Source organism: Maylandia zebra, linkage group LG20 (assembly GCF_041146795.1).
Source record: "Maylandia zebra isolate NMK-2024a linkage group LG20, Mzebra_GT3a, whole genome shotgun sequence".
Taxonomy (NCBI): Eukaryota; Metazoa; Chordata; class Actinopteri; order Cichliformes; family Cichlidae; genus Maylandia; species Maylandia zebra.
The window spans coordinates 11265967-11285494 of NC_135186.1; the positions used below are offsets into that span (position 1 = coordinate 11265967).

Sequence of the window (19528 nt, forward strand, 5' to 3'; positions counted from 1 at the left end):
GCTACAATAATGCTGAATCCTGTGCGCACGAGTAATAAACCCTTTCAGTATTTCTTTAAATGCTATGAACTGCAATATACTCTTGAAATCACAGATAGACAGACTTTAAAAAAGCTATTTGACTTTCCATAAATGATTTTCTACTTGAGGACAATGGTATAGAAGGTTCATTTTTTAATGTCGCTCACCTGTTTACTTTGCTTTATGCCTTAAACCTACACACATTAAGATTAAGGCAAGCACCGGGCCCGAAGGAAAAAGATATGCGTTCTCTGACTAGTTTGCAAATGGTTGCTGGAAGGTTCTGCAAGTCACTGTTAAATTGATTGCTAAAGCCTTATTCATGCAGGCCTAGAAACCATTCAGTGACCCCATGCCCGCAGCAAGGTAAAAGTGTGTATTCCACCACCGATTGACCAGTGGTAGCTAGAAGTTGCTATCAGTCATTAGCATTAAAATGGTTGCAAAACAGTATGTAGCACTATACCAAAACCTGCTCTCATATTTACAGCAGCCTTGTCTCAATCTGCGTGATGATTAATGATGTTTAATCTGACATTAATCTGTGTGACTAAACTTGCTAGCACCAGCTAATAACTGCACCCTCTCATCCAAATATGGTCACTTGTGAGTCTGTGTCCATTTCTGTATACAGTCTTAGAGTACAACTATCAGCCAATGAGAAAAATTAGTTAAATCCCCTCTTTAAAAACCACTAGTTTACCACCCGCTTCACATTTTAATAGGGAAAAAGTTTTTTGAGTCTCAATATATGTTTAAGATCTTCTTTTTTTCTTCTTCTGCACAACACTTAATTCTGACCTTAAATGGAGTCGGGGCAACCATCCATTTACTGCAAATGAAGCAATGTCCTCAAGCTCAAAAAGCACACACAGCACACACGGTCGCAAACACACATACACAGACAGTGTTTGCCTTTAGTGACAACAACCCCTAATTATGGAGTTACAGAGAGCACTAGGGTGCATGAAACTCTAGTGGATAAACAAGCAAAACTGAATGAGTGCAGACATACAGACACACACCAGCACGCCTGTTGGTTATTATTGGAAACCTCTGACATTTTTCAAAGAACTTTCTGTTTTTCCGTGCTCGTCACAGCGCGTGAGTGCAGAAATATGACTGTTCGCCCAACATAAAACCTATTCAAATAAACAAATTACACATTCCGAGGCTTACATGCTCATTCACTATAATCAGCAAACACAGATAACTTCAATCTTTCTTTCGTTCGAAGACTAAACACAACAGCTAAAGTGTTCAAATTATCCACAATTCTTTGTTCTACTTCTTTTTTCTTTCTTTCTCTCTCTGGTTATGGAAATGCACCAGTGGGCGAATGTGAAGTTGTCAGAACACAAAGCACACTTTATTTGTGCTTCTTTGTGCTGACACATAGGTGTATGGCTAAGAAACAGGGTGAGGTAATGTAATTATTTTAATGTATAGAAAATAATTTTTCAAAAATACAAACAAAGTCTGGAGGAAATGAATTTGCCTCTAACATGAGCTGACCCAACATATATATAGACACTTTTCCACGTTTCCATACCTGTGTATTTAATCTTCATGCTCAGGTCTGCAATTTATGACTCTGTTGATCGTATGAAACTCCAAGCATGGCAGTAAAATTCCTCACTAGATTCATTGTGACTTGCTGCCTATAAAGCACAGAAGCTATTTGATATCTAAAAATGTGAAAGCATGGTTGCTAATATCGTTGATTTTTCAACTTTCAAGTTGTAGAATCATCTACAATTGGCTGTTTTTTGTGCAAGAGACATACCATTAAATCTGAAATCCATCACAATGCTATCTTAAGATGTCGATGCAACAAATTTAATTTATATTACGCATTTAATATGCGGTATCATCCATCAATGTCATTTACGTGGAGCTTTGTGTTCAGCCCTGAGCAACGCTGCAAAGTTCTGAGTAGGCAGTTCATTAGGGAAAAATGTTTTTCATTCAAAAACGTGGCTCACGTGCAAAATAACGTCCAGTAAATGAAAGTTGTATGCAAAGACTTTTATGTCTGACTCATGCAACCATACAAATGTAAATACCCCTCAAAAGTCAGCTTTGTTATTATTCTTGCCTCGTACAAGATGTTGTAGGCTCTATGCGACCAGCGAAGGGCAAATCCAGCCATCCCAATTTAGCATTCCCAAAGCATACATGTATAAATACATATGAGATGCATAAATCCTCTATAAATGCATATAAATGCTATTTTAAACTTTAACAAGAGGGTAAACACTGAAATGTTTTATTCTCTTCTATTTTTACCCACTGCCCTGCCTCTGGCTGCAATGTCAGAATATAACATGCAGTATAATATGTCGCCTTCATTTACTCCCCTGCTACAGCATTTGTGTGTGTGTGTGTGTGTGTGTGTGTGTGTGTGTGTGTGTGTGTGTACCCATGATTTTCTCCACACAATGAGAAAGAACTGAACAGTAGCATTAAAATGATTCAAGTGATTTAGTCTTTTTCTCTTTGTTTCTCTCTCTGTCTCAATATCTTCTTCCCTCTGTCGCACTCCCTGCTATCATAAATCTTATTAAAGCTCACTGAGAGGGCAGCGATCAACATGCTGTACAGAGCCTCCAACACACACACACACACACACACACACACACATCTAGATGAAATTCCCACTTCTGTGTGCGTGTTTGGCTGTGTACTGTGAAAAAAAATTGCAGTGCGTAAAATGGTGTCAGTGACATGTTGCTGGCTCATGCGTCAATGTGTTGTAATTGTATCCAGTAGAGCAGAACACATGCATTCAACACACACACACTAACACACACGCAATCTGGTTGATGTCAAGGGTTCCAGGCCAGGACGTCAAATGAAAAGCAGTGATGACAACAAATGTAGGCAAAGAGCAACCCGCTGTTTGTGTGACCTTTCAATAAATCTACTTACACAGAAGGTAAACAAACTACCAACACTTTTACTTACAATATGAGATTGTTGTTCAGTTCACCACATTTTAAAACCATGTGTAGGTGTGAGCTAGTGTTTGTCATCACGCGTTTGTGTTTCAGGGTCACACGGAGGGTGGGATGTTCACAATGGATAGTTTCCAGCCCTCCCTGTGTACGAGCCCCCAAGGAACAGACGCACAACAAACTCAAAATGCAAACTCAAGACACAGGAAGAGCGCACACACGTTGGCATTCCCATGGCACATACACAAACACTCAGATAAAAGCTGATACAAAGTGTAAAATCAGATCTTAGGGGTTCTGTAATGTGTGTGTGTGTGTGTGTGTGTGTGTGTGTGTGTGTGTGTGTGTGTGTGTGTATGGAGTGCATGTGTGTTCATGCACACATCCTGAAGTTCAACTGCAATCTGTAAACAATGTTTCTGGCTGAGTGAAGAAAAACAAGAAGCACAGGGTGAAATGTTCAGGAGAGAGTAAGAGTGTGTGTGTGTGTGTGTGTGTGTGTGTGTGTGTGTGTGTGTGTGTGTGTGTGTGTGTGTGTGTCTGACAGAACAAGAGAGAGAGAAAGCGAGCAGTGAACTGCAGATGTCTGGCTCTCACAGCAAACACAGCTTCTGCAGGAAACTAAGACATACAGTATCTGTGCAAACGGTGCAGATATTGTCAGCTGCTGAGCAAAAAGCCTCCTTTAACTTGCACTTCTTAATAAGGGAAACGCTGATTGCGATGCAGGACTCCGCTAATAGCAGGATATCACTGTGCAATATTGCTCTAGAACACATCGACGTGCCGGGCCACTTATTTTCCTCTAATTAACAACCTGACAATGAAATTCGTCGCATTGGTTACACTTACCAATGTGGTTATTTTCTGACACTGCCACCCAACAATTAAATTAGCGCCTGCCCATCACAGCTTAAAGTGGAGCGTTGACTGCATCCCGATTTAAAATAACTTGCTGCTGTGTTAATGAGACCGAGCGAGCAGCGCGGCCTTTCACTGCCGCTGAATAGCCACGTTCGCCGTCAACATGCGACCAACACGGAGAGCTCATTTAAAGTGACATTAGCCAATTCTGCATGCTAATTACTTTCAAAATATGACACGGAGCTGGGGAAGGGTGGGCTTTCAGCATCCCTCTGCACTGCCACGCTGAGTGATAAGGGCTTCGATAAGCTGCTTGAAACTATTAATTAGCTGCAATGGATTCTTACAGTCAATGAGGTTTTGTTTATCCTGCTAATGTCACTCCTTCGATTTCATTTTGGAGACTGAGAAGAATGGAAATGTGTTTTGTTTGCTCTTTTACTGCCTGATTTTTAAATCTCCTACTTCATCGTAAAGAATGGGGAAAATAATAAGCAAATTCAAGCCTGCATAGTTTGGATGAATTTTAAACGCGTGACTTCTGGAGCAAAACAAAGAAAGCTGCCACAACTGTGTTAAGTTGTATTGCTACATGCGCCAAAGAGTGCATTTAAAAAAAGAAAAAAGAAAACACTGGATGAACATATGGCATGAATACTTTTGTATTTAATCCTTTCCTTTACTATTTATTTTCCAACAATCAGAGCAGCCATCAGAGATCGAAACCTCTAAATCAGACATGACTTTCAGGGATGCTTGCTGACAAGCTTTCAGATCACAGCCAAAGATAGCTCAGTGTGATGTACATCCACATCAAAGAACTGCTGATCCTCACAAGGTCCAAGGTCCCTGACTAACCTGCATCAACAATCGGTGAGGTTTGCTCCAACAGCTGGGGGACATATCAAAGAATGCCAGCATCACTAACTGTGTCAACAATTACTCTGTGTCATAGGAAATCAAAAGAAAATAGTGCCGCGCTTTACCGCTTCAGCCCACTCATTTCTCGCCTCTCTGGCTAATATTTTTGTTTTTCTCTCTTTGGACGGCTGCTTCTAGCCCATCTTGGTCGATCGATACTGGGAAGCCGAGGTGAGTCGAGGCGGGTCTGTGTGGGAAGGCTGTCAATGATGAATGGTTAGATGCGGGGGTTTTAGGATATTCGGCTAATTCTGATGTCTTTCACCTGCGTTTATCAAAAAATATATTCTGCTTGCTTGTTGCTCACATAAGCATCTATTGAGTCCTGCTGACATGAAGCAGGGTGGGCCGAAGCGAGGCTACAGAGTTCAGCTGTGCAGTTTGAGATGTCTGTGTACTTTTAAAGGGCAACAAACTTCCCGCAGATAAAGTCAAGGCTGCTTGCTTTCCCCAGCAGCCTCAACAACAGCGAGCTAACAAGCTGCGCCCTGTTAAAAGCCGGACATGACAACTCTTCTGTTAAATTATAATCCTAGAGAGGCAACTTTACGGTGTACCTTTGATATCTTGATGTGAGACTTTCTCAGCCGGCAGCCCCGCCCTGGCTAAAAGATGAGGTAGATACTTTGCCTCTGTTGTGTAAAATCTGTGATGTGAAAAGATTTAATTAAGATAGGCCGAGGAGTCATAATTAATTCTGCCTCTCTCTGAGTCAGGCTTACTGTCAAGAACACAGGGAAAGGCTCCCAGAATAAATTACAGGAGGGTCGTGTGTGTGTCTGAGGGGGTAATGGGTGTGGAGCCCTTGGTTACTGTACTGTTCTCGCAGAGCCGAAAAGCAGTTGTGTCAGTTCTGGGTAGTGTTCACAAAGTCTAAGTGAGCCCGCCGGCACTTTTTTTTAACAAGCGTCCCACCGTCTTAGATCAAATCACGTTTCAGCCCAGGAGTTTATTTTGACTGTCAGTGAGGAGCATCCTCTGGAGAGAGCTGTCAGTGACAAATGTGAAATGGAAGATTCACAGCGAATGGGCTCTTTCCAGGCAGGCGGTGCTGAACACGGCTGCAGTCACAGGAGACCTCTGAACTGTCTGCGGCTCGACTCTCCCATTACACTTCCTTTATAGTGATGGTCTGGCCTATTTTGAATCTTGTTTGGTCCTTGTTCAGCTACCTAAGCTTGTAATAGGAGGAAACGAAGGGTACATCTCCAGAGAAACACTCATTCTGACACACAGTCTATTTTGTTCAAGTGGCATAACTTAAAAAAAAACCTTCATAAGTCTTAACAGAGACTACATGTATTATTACCAGTGTCTCCTTTGCATGTCCTTAACAAGCGGATGAGCATTTTCTGTTTTCTCTGCATGTGGTTGCTAACAGCTGGGAGGCAAGCGCCTCATTCGTCAAGAATTTCTCTCATTCAACCCTAATTTCCAAAGTCCAGTATTAATCCCTCAAGCTGCAAATTCTGTGAGCTTTTTAGCTTTGGCCAAACATGCAACAACTGTCTTATTATCAGGAGACGACAGGCAATAATGAGTATGGCCAGAGCTGAGCAACTGCTGCGTTGAGCTTTCAAAGAAAGAGCCTAATTAAAGGCTGCTTTGTGACTTTTGTCACTTTTTTTGACTGGTGATTATAGGCCATTCATTGGGGAGGACTCATCAGCTATTTGCGGGTGGCGCACGCCATAAATATCACGTGAGAGCTTTGCTTATGTTGTGCCGAACCCGCATTTTTTTCCCCCCAGTAAGCTCCCAAGATTCTCTCGCTCTAATTTGCAGAACAAATTCCTTTACTTTCTGCAGAATCTCCTCTCGCTAATAAGGTCGTCTCATAAACGGCTTTTCAGAGACAAACTAGGCTGTTTAAAAATGCAGGCTCCTTGGTATCTTTTCTGTGATTTCCTGTAATTAAGTACTGGAGAGAGCGGCGGAGTGAGCGTCCTTGGCATCGAGGACAAGTTCAGTAGAACAAGCTTTGTTCCTTTTGGAGCTGATTTGACTAATGGCAGAGCTATATTAGCCCTCTGCTGGTTTGCAGCATCTTTTAAATCACCCCTCCACTGCTACTAAAACCATACGTCTCCAAAAAGTGGCCTACTGCTGTATTTGGGCCAACTCTAATTGTCTCGCTAATCTCTTCAGCGTTAAATGACCCAGAGAAACTGGGTCCCACAGGGCAGACTTACCCTGCTGATTGGAAACTTTGCTTTTTGTTTTGCTTGGCATATTAAAACAGCATAGGCTGCTGATGGAAAGCCTACAGAACTATTGGAAATGTAATTAAGGGCTAGCAGCAGCTTTTAAACGGTTGACTAGTGCAGAAACAAACTGTGCCCTTCAGACAGCAAAAACTTTAATACATGGGAAATGAGTGGCCCGATCGATAAGGAGGGCGTTATTTCTTTTGTACGGGAAAATTCAATGGAGGACAGAAATGGGCTGTTTCGGTGCCTGCATACTATTTCTCATTTTCCCAGCGGCGAGCCAAATTTTATGGCAATATTTGCTTGAAAAGCAGACAAATAGAGTCCTCTCTGTAAGATATAATCATTTGTCAAGTCAATTTCGTCTGTCATTAAAACAAAAACAAATAGCTGCTCTAAGCTGTGCCGACTGCAATTGAATCTCCAGTGTTTTGTGATGAGGCACAAAAGATGAATAAAAAAAAAAAGAAAACTACACAGCGCATGTACTCCTCAGGTGCTGAGGTGAGGCAGAGTTGAGAAATGCTTCAATCAAGCACAATTATTTGTTGAAACCATTTTGGACTGACAGTGAGCACCCTATTGTCCCTACAATAGGCTGTTCACAATTACATTCATCACAAACCACCTCTTATTTGACGCATTTTTTTTTAAGCTGACATCTTTCACAAACTGCTTTTCCAAACAAGCCGGCCTATGGGGCGAGTGATTGAGCAATTATCAGAAACAGATTCAGCAAACCCATACTGTGGCCTTTTGTCCCCGGCATCAGCCAGTCTTGGGATCATTAGAAACCTTTTCTCTTCGTGTTTTCTCTCTTCAAAACCTCCGGCTTTGTAGCCTGCACACAAGCGGGATGATACAACACCTTCAGAACTAGTAGGAGTCCATCCCTGGCTATCTGTCAGTGTAGCAACCCCCCCCAAAAAACATCAAAGTCTATCAAACACTATCTCACTGTGCTGCCTCTGATAAATATTCATGATAGAAGCTCGAAAACCAGCTGTTTTTCCCCAATTAAAGTGTGCCGAGATCTACTGTTTTGGAACTAAAGTGTTGCTTTTTTTAATTAATGGCTCATGTTACTGCACTAGGAACAACTGAAAAATATTGTACTCATTCCAGAAATGTGCTGGATAAGAACATATGGATAACAAGGTGAGGAAATGGTGCGGCGCAGAGCTTCCGTTACTCACGGCAAAGGGAGGGGTACATCCTATTAGACCTTATCAGAAAGATGTGAATGGCGCTTTGGTAACAGGTATTGAACGTCAGCCCAAGTGGCCATGCAGAGCAGATCAAATCAAGTCATCAAAAGATCCTCCTTACATCAAAGCACAGAGCAGGCCTGGCCACGTGCCTGCCATACCAACAGTGCAGAGACAAAAAGCGGGGCAGCCAAAACTGGCAAAGCGGCACAGACGGTTGCCCACTTCAAAGGCAGGGATCTGCTGTCTGCGGTCATTATTCCCAGGCACCCCCCAGAAACCCAGCGGTCAATGAAGGCGAGCGGCGAGAAACCACTGAGGACTTACCATCAACAGTCGGTGCGAAGTGAAGTGGGTTGTCTGAAAAAGATAAAAGAGAAAGAGAGAAATAGGTTTTTAGTTTTGGGGAGATTCAGCGACTTCCCAGGAGTAAAGGGAGTAAATTGAGTTGCTACAAAAAAAAGAAGAGACAGGGCTTGGCGTTTTCATCTAACACATTCTAATGCAATGACTGGGTCCTACAGGAATCCAGCTGAGCTAATCGACACAAGCACATTTCAGCGATAGCGCTATCATCATTGTCATTCATTACATCTATGGTCTATCTGATCTGAACCCCGCTGCATGACTTTTGATATTAGAGCACATGAGAGTTGAGAAGGCAGACGTCTGTTATTGTTTCAGATTCAAAAGTATGAGACAAGATGTGAAATTACACAATACTGATGTCATAGTGTACCTCGGACCCCCACCAGCCCTCATGCAGCTATATGCATAATAAATCAGAATGTTTTCCCTTAATTCATCAAATGACATCATACCGTTGTCCTGGTCAAAACCCAGCAGACCATGACATAAGGCTCGTCGTTTCATGGGAACCATAAAACAAGACCTGCGGTGTCAAATGACTGAGTGTGGAAAATCACTCACAGGGGGAAAAAACTCTCAGGTAACCTGAATCCTTTGCAAATGAGTGCAAACTTGACCAGGCCGTTTGCACTGATTACAAACCCTTATATATAATGAAGATTGATGGAGGTTGGTTCCACATTACTTGACAGGAAAAACAGGGGCTATTGTTAAAAACTGAAACACGGCTAAAACTAACAATTGTTATTACATTGTTGCTTAATCTCATGATTATTTTTCAATTAGATGATCAATTTGTTTAGGAGCCAAAATAAAAAAGGAGTGAAAAAAGCAATTTCCCAAAGCCTTAGGAGATGTTCAGTCTGCAAGCCCAAAATGTGCAATTTCCAATGTTAAACAGCCAATTTCCTGATTTTAGTGGCTATAACCAGGGAAAAAAAGTTTTCTTGCAAAACAATGGCCTATTCATGCTGGGGTAGATTAATTTTCTGTGGCTTGACTAACTGATTAAACATCATTTAAGTGGTGAACGGAGGACAATCAAGTATACAGGCAGCACACACATATGGTACAAGTGAAGTAAACACACGTCCTGCAGAGTTATACTATGTCAATTAAAAATAACACAGGATCAGTCCTGAGCTACGCGTGCACACGTATACAGAAGGAAGCAGACATGCTCTTTCTTAAAACAATTATTAAATATAATAATAATAAGTAAAGTAGCACAATCAGCTGCCTATTCATTGAGGCCCTCATCCTGTGGAGCACATTCAAATCCACCGTCTTGGACAGCAGCTGTTCTGTTCTCCGCCTGCCGCAGGTTCTAGGTGGTGTGTGCCCAGATTTCATCACTACAACCACTAAACTAGAGACATCGTGGATGGCCAGACAGGAAGGACTGGAGCTAGTTAGTCTGCAGCAACTCAACTTCCAAAATATGATAGATGGAGATTGTTCATTAGTAAATTCACCACAAATGGCGTCTTATTTTCAGACTTATGAAAGGATAAAAGTAAAAAATGACCAGAATGTGTCAACAAAACATGTATTTAGCTAAGCGGAGAGCCCGAGTAAAGTGTGCGCACCAGAAACACTACAGGTCATTACCACCATTAGTACCATTAGTAGCGATCTTTGCCTTAAAAAACTTAGTGTTTTCCTCGAAGAGCATTATGATACACTGGTCAAAGACTGGCCAAGTACTGGCGGTCCAAGCACAACCCAAATGAACCACCATCTGCACTCCAGCAGTCAACTCAACTGTCTGACTCACTAAGCAAAGCCCCAGTGAGTTGTCAGAGCTGCCTGTGCTGAACAAACACAGCAACACACACGGCTGTGCAACCACCCAGCCATGTCTCCAATGCCTCTGCACTGTGAAGGATAATGAGGAAGATAAAACACATCACATCAATTACCCTGCTAACACATTTTTCCGGGGCCCATGTCAACCGATCCGCCGAAGCCTTTTCTCAGGACTTCTGCGATCCACGTCGGCATCCCGAGACACAGCTGAGTTTTAAATTTAGGCTCACTTAAAATTGCTTGTCAACAGCCGGGGCTTCAGGGGAGAATGCGAAAGTGTGTGTGTGTGTGTGTGTGTGTGTGTGTGTGCCAGCGAGCGAGCAAGAGAAAAAAATGAGGAGAGCGAAGAGGAGAGGCGAGGTTGGTGCTAGAGGTGAATAATGAAGTGTCTGGTGAAGCTGTTTCCTAGTCAGTCATGACAGTAGCTGATTTCTATCTGAGGGGATTTCAAGAAAACACATGAAACGGGGGGAGCAGAAATTGGCACGAGGATGATACAGAAGAAGAAGTTGTGCTAAGAGCTGTAAAGGTGCACAGACGCAGACTCTGCTTCCTGTCTTGCATTTGAATGCACGTCTAAACGAGAAGAAACAAACGCACGCCAATAAAAGCGCATTACCGCACACGGAGAATAAGAGAAGACGACAGAGAAGGTGTAGCACAAAGCCAGCTGAGATGCTGGGGGAAAGCTAAACGATTTCTTCACATTTCCATAGCGAAAGCACAAGATAAGGTCTCTCCATAAACATATCAGCCATCTTCATCTCCCTTCGCGCCTCGCAAAGCCTGCGTGAGTTCCCGTGCCTGTGTGAATGTCACAACACGGCCATCATTCAACCTGTATCTTCAGCAAATCAATACGTGTCTGACTGTGACATTTAGCCATGTGCAGAAGAGGTGTGTGTCTACATCTTTGCATGTGTGTCACCTTCCCCTTTGCTTTGGCTGATGTATAGTCATACCGAATGATGAAGTGAGTGTGTGTCCGCGTTGGCAGGGGGGAAAAAAAGCATTTGGGAGGGGCGGGGGCTACAAACTGTGTGCGTATGTGCGAACATGCTTCACCCCATATGGCGACAACAGAAATTGTGAATCTGAGGTTACACACCCTTCCTTCAATCACACACACACATACACACACACGTCGCTACTACCAGCACTATCACAATCCCATCCAGCTGTCCTTGTGGCCACATGGCAAGGGCTCTCGGCAGCATAATAGAGACTCTTTCAGCTCATCAATTTCTCCAGTGCACATTTCTTTTCACTCGGTCATCTGAGAGGTGAAGATTGGCTTGCTTTAACTGAGTTTGTATTAAATCTAATAGAATCTGTCTGCCTTGAATTGATTTGGGAACACGACGAGGTTAGAAATGAGCCATCCCCATCCTGGTAACTGACACCCGTGAGTTGGAGGAGGACCGAGCAGCAAAGATGACAGGAAGACAATCTTTGACAAATGCCAGGAGAAGTATCCTCAACCGAGGTCTTTGCTTTGTATATGAGAAGAGAGAAGAGAAATCCAGCAGAAACAGGTGGAATCACAACCGTAGGCCAGAGAGAATTAAAAAAGCCTTTCTCCTCAAAATGTTTCTCAAATAGCACTTTAAATCGCATTTGGCGGTATTAAAATTACTATTACAGTTGCACTTCTTGAACGCGTTTGCTTACTTATTATAATTTGCAGGTGATTATGAGGAGCAAGTCATGCATAAATATTGGCCCACTTTGAAAAGTTGAATAAATTTCACCTTTAGCACGATTTACGCAGGCGGGGCACTCGCAAATAGAAGTGTGCAAGTCTCTGAGAGAGCGAGCAGAATGAATAAGGCTGCGTTAACAAACTGAAGCGGGGAAAACCTGCCCGTGTGTTACCGATGGTGCAAAAAAAAAAAAAAAAAAAAAAAGGTGGCAGGTGAACGTCTATTTCGGTCATGCGCCTGCTTCTATTGGATCTGAAAAGCAGCCCCTATCTGTCATGGGCTTGGCTGAGCATCAGATCAGCCCTACAAGTTGTATGCTTTGGGCTTTTAATGAGCTGCTTTTATTTCAGTGGATTAAAAGAAGAGAATTTTACATTGTGAGGAGATGACGGCGGTCAGAGTTTTCTGGGCCAAAAGATACTTAAAAAAAAATAAATCCACCAAAGACATTTAATCGCCATTTAATACTTCACTGCGCAGTTCAAAGTAAATGCCAAGGCTTTGGAGGGGAGATAGGAGCAGTCTTAGAAGCCGGCAGATACCGAATCAAGCAAAGGGGGTCGGCGGGGGGGGGCTGTGACTTTAGCTGTCTTGATGTTCCTACTTCAAGCGCAGATAAGGCTGTCATGAGAGTTAAAGGTGATTTTGAAGGGGGCATTTCCTCTGACAAGGACATTTAATGCAAAAATGAGGTAGTATGTGAAATAATAATAAAAATAAATAAGTAAATCATTCCTTCCGAGCTCAATTCTGTAGCAAAGCACTTATGGCAACAAGTCTACTGCGAAACAGTGACCCGTACATTACAGTGGAAAGCAGTACAGTGCAGACAGTTGAGTTGTGTGCTTCAGATTAACAAACGTACAATTATTGAGGAAGAGGAGGACGGCAAAGCCCAGCGTCGATGTGGCCAGCAGGATCAGACAGATGTTGCAGGGGATCATGAAGTAGCGCACCACCAGCGACACTTTGTGCTGGTACCTGCGGTCCCGCTCTTGCGGCGGCGGTGAGGGATAGTGGCACCCGCTCATGCTCCACTCCAATGACCCGCGCCCCTCCAGCGTAGAGGAGACGACGGGACGAGGAGCTCGGCGAGGGGTGCCCAAAGACCCGTTGGAAAAAATGATGGCGGTGGGTTAGGGGTGACAGGTGGTGAAGATAAACTGAAATTTAATACAAAAAAAACAACAACAACAAAAAAATAGATGGTGGCTGTTTCAGTTGTGGTTCCAGCTGTGCACCGTGGCAGAGACCCCGTGACTGTTTCTGTCAGAGAATTGCAGCAGGAAGCTTTCAGCGGTTTCCAAGCAGCACATTTTTAGAGGTAATAACATCCATTTGGGGAAGAGGACAGGCTGAAGGGACTCCTACAGCCCCCCACCCGTCCACACGACCTCCATTCTCCTGTGGCCGCTGGAACAAAAAACAAACTAATGGGATTCTAATGTGGAAGTATGCTTGTGTGTGTTCTCGTGTGTTTTATACTTACAGAGCAAACGTGTGTGGATTTAATTGGGTGGTGATTAATGTAGCTGAATATGTGCGTTTAGTGCACTTGTGAGGTGTACAACCTAAACCAGGAATCTGTGCGTTTGGATTGTCAGATATCCAAAGGGGAAAAACTTCCAGAGCAGACAGACGATAAATCCACAGAAGGAATCTTTTCTTTGCTGTGACCCTGATTGATAATTAGCAAAGGAGGAGTGCTCCCCTCTTCTTCTTCTTCTCTTGTCAAACGCCTTTACAACGAATGCCAACGCCTGGCGCTCGCCGAAAACATCATCACAAGTATTTCCCTAAGAGGTGATGGCTGCAGATCTCATTAAGTTTCCTTGTGGCTGTTGCATGCTGGAATATCGGAGCATAAGTGCTCTTATCAGCGATGATCAGCTTCAAACTGCACACAACTTTTTTTTGTATCCACAGGACAGCTTGTTTGCCTGGTTACGGTGCGGTCCGCCGCACACCAAACCCATCCAAATCTGACATCATCACCGGAGCACCTTGCATCTTCCGCCGCGTGATTTGGAGGATGGTTAGAAGGCAGCTGGCTGCCTCTCACTCAACCATATGGAGATGGTCTGTGTTTTCTCTCCCCCGCTTGTCCTGCGTGACTGCCGCTCCTCGCTGGTTCAATACCCTTTTATTCCAATCGAGTCGCATGGAGGGGGGAGAGCAGCTGCCCCCACCTTTACACCTTCTGGAGAGCTGGGGCCAAAAGCAGGTCAAAAGAAGTGGCTGAGAGGAGGGGAAAAAGTTAGAGAGGCGAGCGATCGCCTGCTCAACCTGTCAGTCCACAGCTGTTTGCTTCCTAAGCAGCTACAGAAAATCCAGCGACGCTATGAATGAAAAACCTCATAGAGAGAAAAGGAGAAAAAACCTACGTGTGGTTGGGAATGAAGCGAGGCGCTCGAGGCGGGGATTTGCTGGGCATTATTTCCTTGTGTCAGAAGCCCGTGAAAAAAATTCCAGCCAAATAATGAGAGGATAAGGCTCTCGCTGACCCTTGTAAGAATTAGGCTGAATTGGCTTCTGCTGTTTTACCTTTCAGAAAAATAACTTGTCCAGCATTGTCTCTCATTCTTGTGTTTGCTGCCTCTCTTTTATACGCTTGCCCAAGCATCCAGTCCCCTTTTTCACTGGGATATCTCAGTCCAGAGGCGCTCCGAGAGTCCTGGCCAGAAGGCTGTGGCTCCAGCTTCTCCTGCGTGCGTATCCAACATTCACTGGCAGCCAAAACAACAAATTAGGCTCCGGGTATTCATAGCGCGCTTAATCCCCAGGCAGCAGGTAGTGGTCCCGGTGTCAGTGCACTCAGTCAGCCAACTGAGGCACGCAGGAGAGAGTCAATGAGAGAAGTCAGCAGACAGACAGCGCGAGAGGGAAGTACACGGGAGGGAGGAGGAGTGTTGGCCACGGGAAAAGCAACTCCTTACACTTCTGTCCACCTTTCTTTTCTTTTTTTTCTTGTGGATGAAACTGCAGCGACATGTCGCTGGTTTTCCAAACAGTGTCTTCCTGAGCACGCCTCTCTCAGCCCTCAGTCAGCGGAACGGATGAGCACATAATAAGTAAGCGAGAGAGATGGTGTGAGAAAGAGAGAGAGGGGGGGAGAGATAGATGTGGGGGGGGGGGGGGGGGGAGTGTAGATGAGGGGCTGTCTTTAACAAAGGCAAGAAGGGAGGAGGGCTCCTAGTTGGTTGAAGGAAAAGAAAATGAGCAAGAATAAAAGCTTCGGGGAGTAGTACTCGAGTCCTGTCAAAGCGGGGGAGTGAGGTGGGGGGGCAGCAACAGTGTAGCAGCAAAACAAAAGAGGGCCACAGTCTTGGGAGATGTCAACCAACTCCTCCATTTGTTTATAGCGTAATCAAAAGAAAGTCTCTTCCACAAGAGCTGGAGAATTTCCACAAAGATTTAATGAGGCAAACTGAGAGAAAATAGGCCCGTGGAAGGAGGAGGGAGCAAAACTTAAACACATTAAAGTCAATCATGTATTAACACTCTCCAAACAGCCTAACCCACTTGTCACCAATATGCACAACTAGCGCAGATATAAGCCCGGGAAAAAACTCCACATCGATTTAACGGTAACTATATGCAATTAATTAAGATTCCCACTTGGATCTTTTTTCCCTGACTTTCATGATAACAAGGAAAGGGTTTCTTTAAAAAGAAAGTAAGGAATGAATATGATCTGAGGCTATTCTATTTCACAGAAGGTCATTTTTGCTCTTTTAAACTGCAACGTACAACTGTGTGTTTTTTCTAAATGCTATAATGAGTTCAGACTGGATGGGTGGTTATCCTGTGTTTTAGCAAGACCCTGCATCAATATCTACTTTGAAGTAACTCAACAGCAGCAGGCGGCAGATGCAAGGCGGTGTCTATCATCAATTATTTATGGGGTTTTTTTTCACTCTCTCTATCTGTGTCTCCATCTCCATCTTTGCAGTTCGCTCCTCACCCCACCGCCACCACCTCACCGCTTTACACAAGGGTGCACAGGCACATACACACTGATGGTGCATGTGCATCCGCACAATTCCCTCTTCTGTCTGACAGAAACTAACACATACATATAGTAAAAAAGCTCCTTCTGCCTTTCTCCCTCTGTCTGTTTTTAGTCTACAAACTTACACAACTCTCTCTCTCACACACACACACACACACACTCACACCGCGCGCATGGGGTTGGTGATCTTGCTTCCCCCGCAAAGTCGGTTTTATATTTTTGGCCAGTTTGCTCTTTCTCAGGTTTAAGCCGAGCTTTTTGAGGGGAAGCTCTAACACGAGGGAGCTGGATTTTTAAAAAATTGCCTGCTGAGGGTCAAAAGTTCAACCCCCCTCCAACCTCACCCTCTCCTGAATCCATCATCAACAAGCAACGCCACCCACCTAGAAGCACCCCACCATGTTTCTGTCTATTTCCAGACACGATACCCCAGCGAGTCCATATCAGCTCTCATATAGCATTACAAAACCTGATTGATGGACTGAGTGAAAAGAAAGAGGCAACAGCTGCTTTCTAATTTTCTTTTGTCTCAGTTTACACCTTCATTTATAACTTTGTCTTTTTCGTAGGAGACCTGGGAATTGCAGCAAGAGCTTAAAAAATACTCTTACAATACAAGCATGGGAACCTGACAACATCACAAGACTTTTGATCATGAGTAAAATGCCAAATTCTCCCAGCAGAGGGCACTAAGAAGTCAGCCTAGCTCTTTGCTCTAATGCCACGACCCAAATAAAATCTTCCATTGACATCAAAGCTCAGCTGCTTTGATCCATTTTTAATGCCACAAGTATCGCACAAGGTTAACATCTCTCTCTGAAGGCTTTGAAATGGCAATTTCCATTAAGGAGCCGAAGGAGCTGCTCTCTTGCTTAATGGTCTGGCAGAAGTAAAAGTTGATATCTGTGCGGATACGCACACGTGTGTGAATTATCTTTATGCAGAGGGTGAAAGATTTGTCATGTTCAATAACTGATTGACAGTTACGCTTACATCAAGGTGTGTGTGTGCTTACTGAGTTTTTGCACGTGGGTCTGAGCAGCTCAGGCTGCATCCCGGTCTTCTTGCTGGCCAGTGCTCATATAATTGATCTAAGTGAAAATAGTTGTGGCCCTCTCAGAATGACAATTTTTCCCACAAAGGCCAAAAAGAAATCTCAATTGAAGGGAGACAAGAAAAGAGACTGTTTCTTTTGAGATTTACTTACAAGCATCAAAGTGAAAAAGGCTAAATTTCTTGTCTTTTTTGCATCATCTTTGTTTCTCATACACGCTACGCTGAAGCCGCACAGCCACGGGGTTAAGGCTCACAGCATAAATGGTAATATTTTTGCACCTCTGCAGACATCCTCAAACTGTGGGGCGAGGAGCCACTGCAGATGCAGTGTGGAAACCCAGGTGAAAAATAGACACGATGGCTTCTCGTGATGCTCTTATTTTTTATTTTTAATAACGATTAATAATTGATCATAGCAGAGGCGTAAGGAAAGAACTTTTTTGGTTTCTGAAGTGTAGCTGGCCTGAGAAACTTTGAGTGCCACTAGGTTAAACTATCACAATGGGCTAAGTGCTTTGAAAGAAGTGGGAGGTGTTAGTGTGTTTAACCAATTCTCTAAAGGATGATCACAAATCTCAGGGAATGGATCAAATGGGCCAGACAAACCACCAAGAGCATCAGGATACAATGCTAGGTGCGTGTCCTCCAGCACCTCTGGAGGACACGCACCTCCAGAGGTGGTGGCGGCACTTCAGGTGATGAAGTGCCGCCTTCAAGGAAGGATTTAGATTTTTATGCATCTCTTCCCTTTCTGATCGCATCTCATAGACTCTAACTGTATGTAATTTGTTAGGAGCAGGTAAAGACTTACATACCACGCTTTGTCTGAAGCAGAACAAAACGCAGCAGTCATGTGAAGAATTAAAGGACCGAACATCGAATCTGCATCGCCGACACTTCTGCTGTTGCACAGGCTTACAGAAAGCAATTTGTCAAAGGCGGTACAGGTGACTAAGCACCGAGTCGAGCCAGAAAATGCAGTTTTGTTAGAAATGAATTGACTCCAAAGTGAATGCATAAAACAAAGTCATTTAAACTATTTTGATGGCATTAGAGGCTTATTTTCCGTGCTCTCTGCCTGACTCGGGTGAAAACAGTTTCCAGAGCTCACTCACACACAACTATCCCGGATCATGAAATACGTATGAGGTCTTCAGCTGAATCGTTTATCAAATGATGTGTTTGGGGAAAACTTTGTGTAAATTTCTAACACTAAACACATCAGCAACAGTTTTGTATGGTAGGCTGTGTAGAAAAAAAAGAAAAAAAAACCCCATCTCTGTTGATGAATACATCAACATCCCATTAGAGTGAGATTCTGACCGTTTTTCAAAGCAGGAGCTATCAAAGGTGAAGCTGCTGCATTCACTAATGGCATCAGAGATCACCCTTTCCTGCTGTCCATTGTATATAAGCATGTTAATGATGTTGATGAAAAGAAAGTCTGTTAAAAATTAGAAAGGATTTTTTTTTTTTTTTTTTAAATTGGCTGCGTCCACTGGCCCACTCAACTATTTGTGTGTGTCTCATTTCGAGGATAATTTACTGCATTATTTGTCATTTTGTGTTTCATTATTCTTTGGTGCATATGTGTTTATGGACAATTAGAATCTGCAGTAATGGGGAGTTATTTCAGCCAATGGCATCGCAGAGCTCAATCAGGAGTTATTGACAGCCATTTCCCATTACGTACTGTATTTATGTGCTCCTTCAGCGCTGCATTAAATCACTGGAGTGGCACTTCACATAAATGCATCTAATTCGGCTATAAACTATGTGTTCAAAGCCACAAATGTTGCTTAGGTTATTAGGTGGACATTAAAGGGCAGTGTGGAATTCTTCATGTGCATCGAGCCGCGTGGCCGGAGCTGATGGACGAAAGCCCAGTTTCCTTACCCAGTGGGCGACAGCGGAGGGATGCTAGCAGGTGGGCTGATTGTCTTGCTACGGTATTAACTCCAATCATCATAAGTCAGACTTCACTGCACCGCCCAACAGTATTGCAGATTTCCCTGTCATCAAGCCTCCAAGCTGAGCGGAGCTCATTCAGCAATGAGGAGGCCAGGGCCCCACACAGCTGTGCACCGCTAATGGCATTAACCTCCACTAAAAAGGGGATCAAGAAAAAGAGTTGGAGGTAAAAGGACAGATGATGATGGGAGATGAAAACAAGATGGTTAAGTCACCAGTGTGATGATGACAACCTAAACTCAACACTACTTCCAATGAATGTATTAAATGTATTATCGTGTAGGACGTGATTCACAGTAAAGGGAAAAAGAAGCACTAATTAGAGACTGTATATAAAAGATGCATGTAGGCTCCGGAACATCACCCAGTGGTTTGTTTAGTCCCGATTGGAAAGCCTCTAGTTTAGCTACCCCGTGGTTTTCTCAAA

General features: G+C 43.6%; 1 protein-coding gene across 6 annotated transcripts in view; it reads right to left on the reverse strand.

Annotated features, from left to right (window-relative positions):
- Nucleotides 1-19528, reverse strand: part of agrn (agrin) — a 267410-nt gene that overhangs the window by 151202 nt on the left and 96680 nt on the right. For 4 of the 6 annotated variants that reach the window (XM_076878737.1, XM_076878740.1, XM_076878736.1 and 1 more), the window contains one exon: nt 8509-8541. In XM_076878737.1, coding sequence (XP_076734852.1) covers nt 8509-8541 — 33 coding nt within the window. Of the gene's footprint in view, nt 1-8508; nt 8542-12927; nt 15114-19528 lie in introns of those variants that run through there. The other 2 variants (XM_076878739.1, XM_076878738.1) reach the window with 2 other exon arrangements.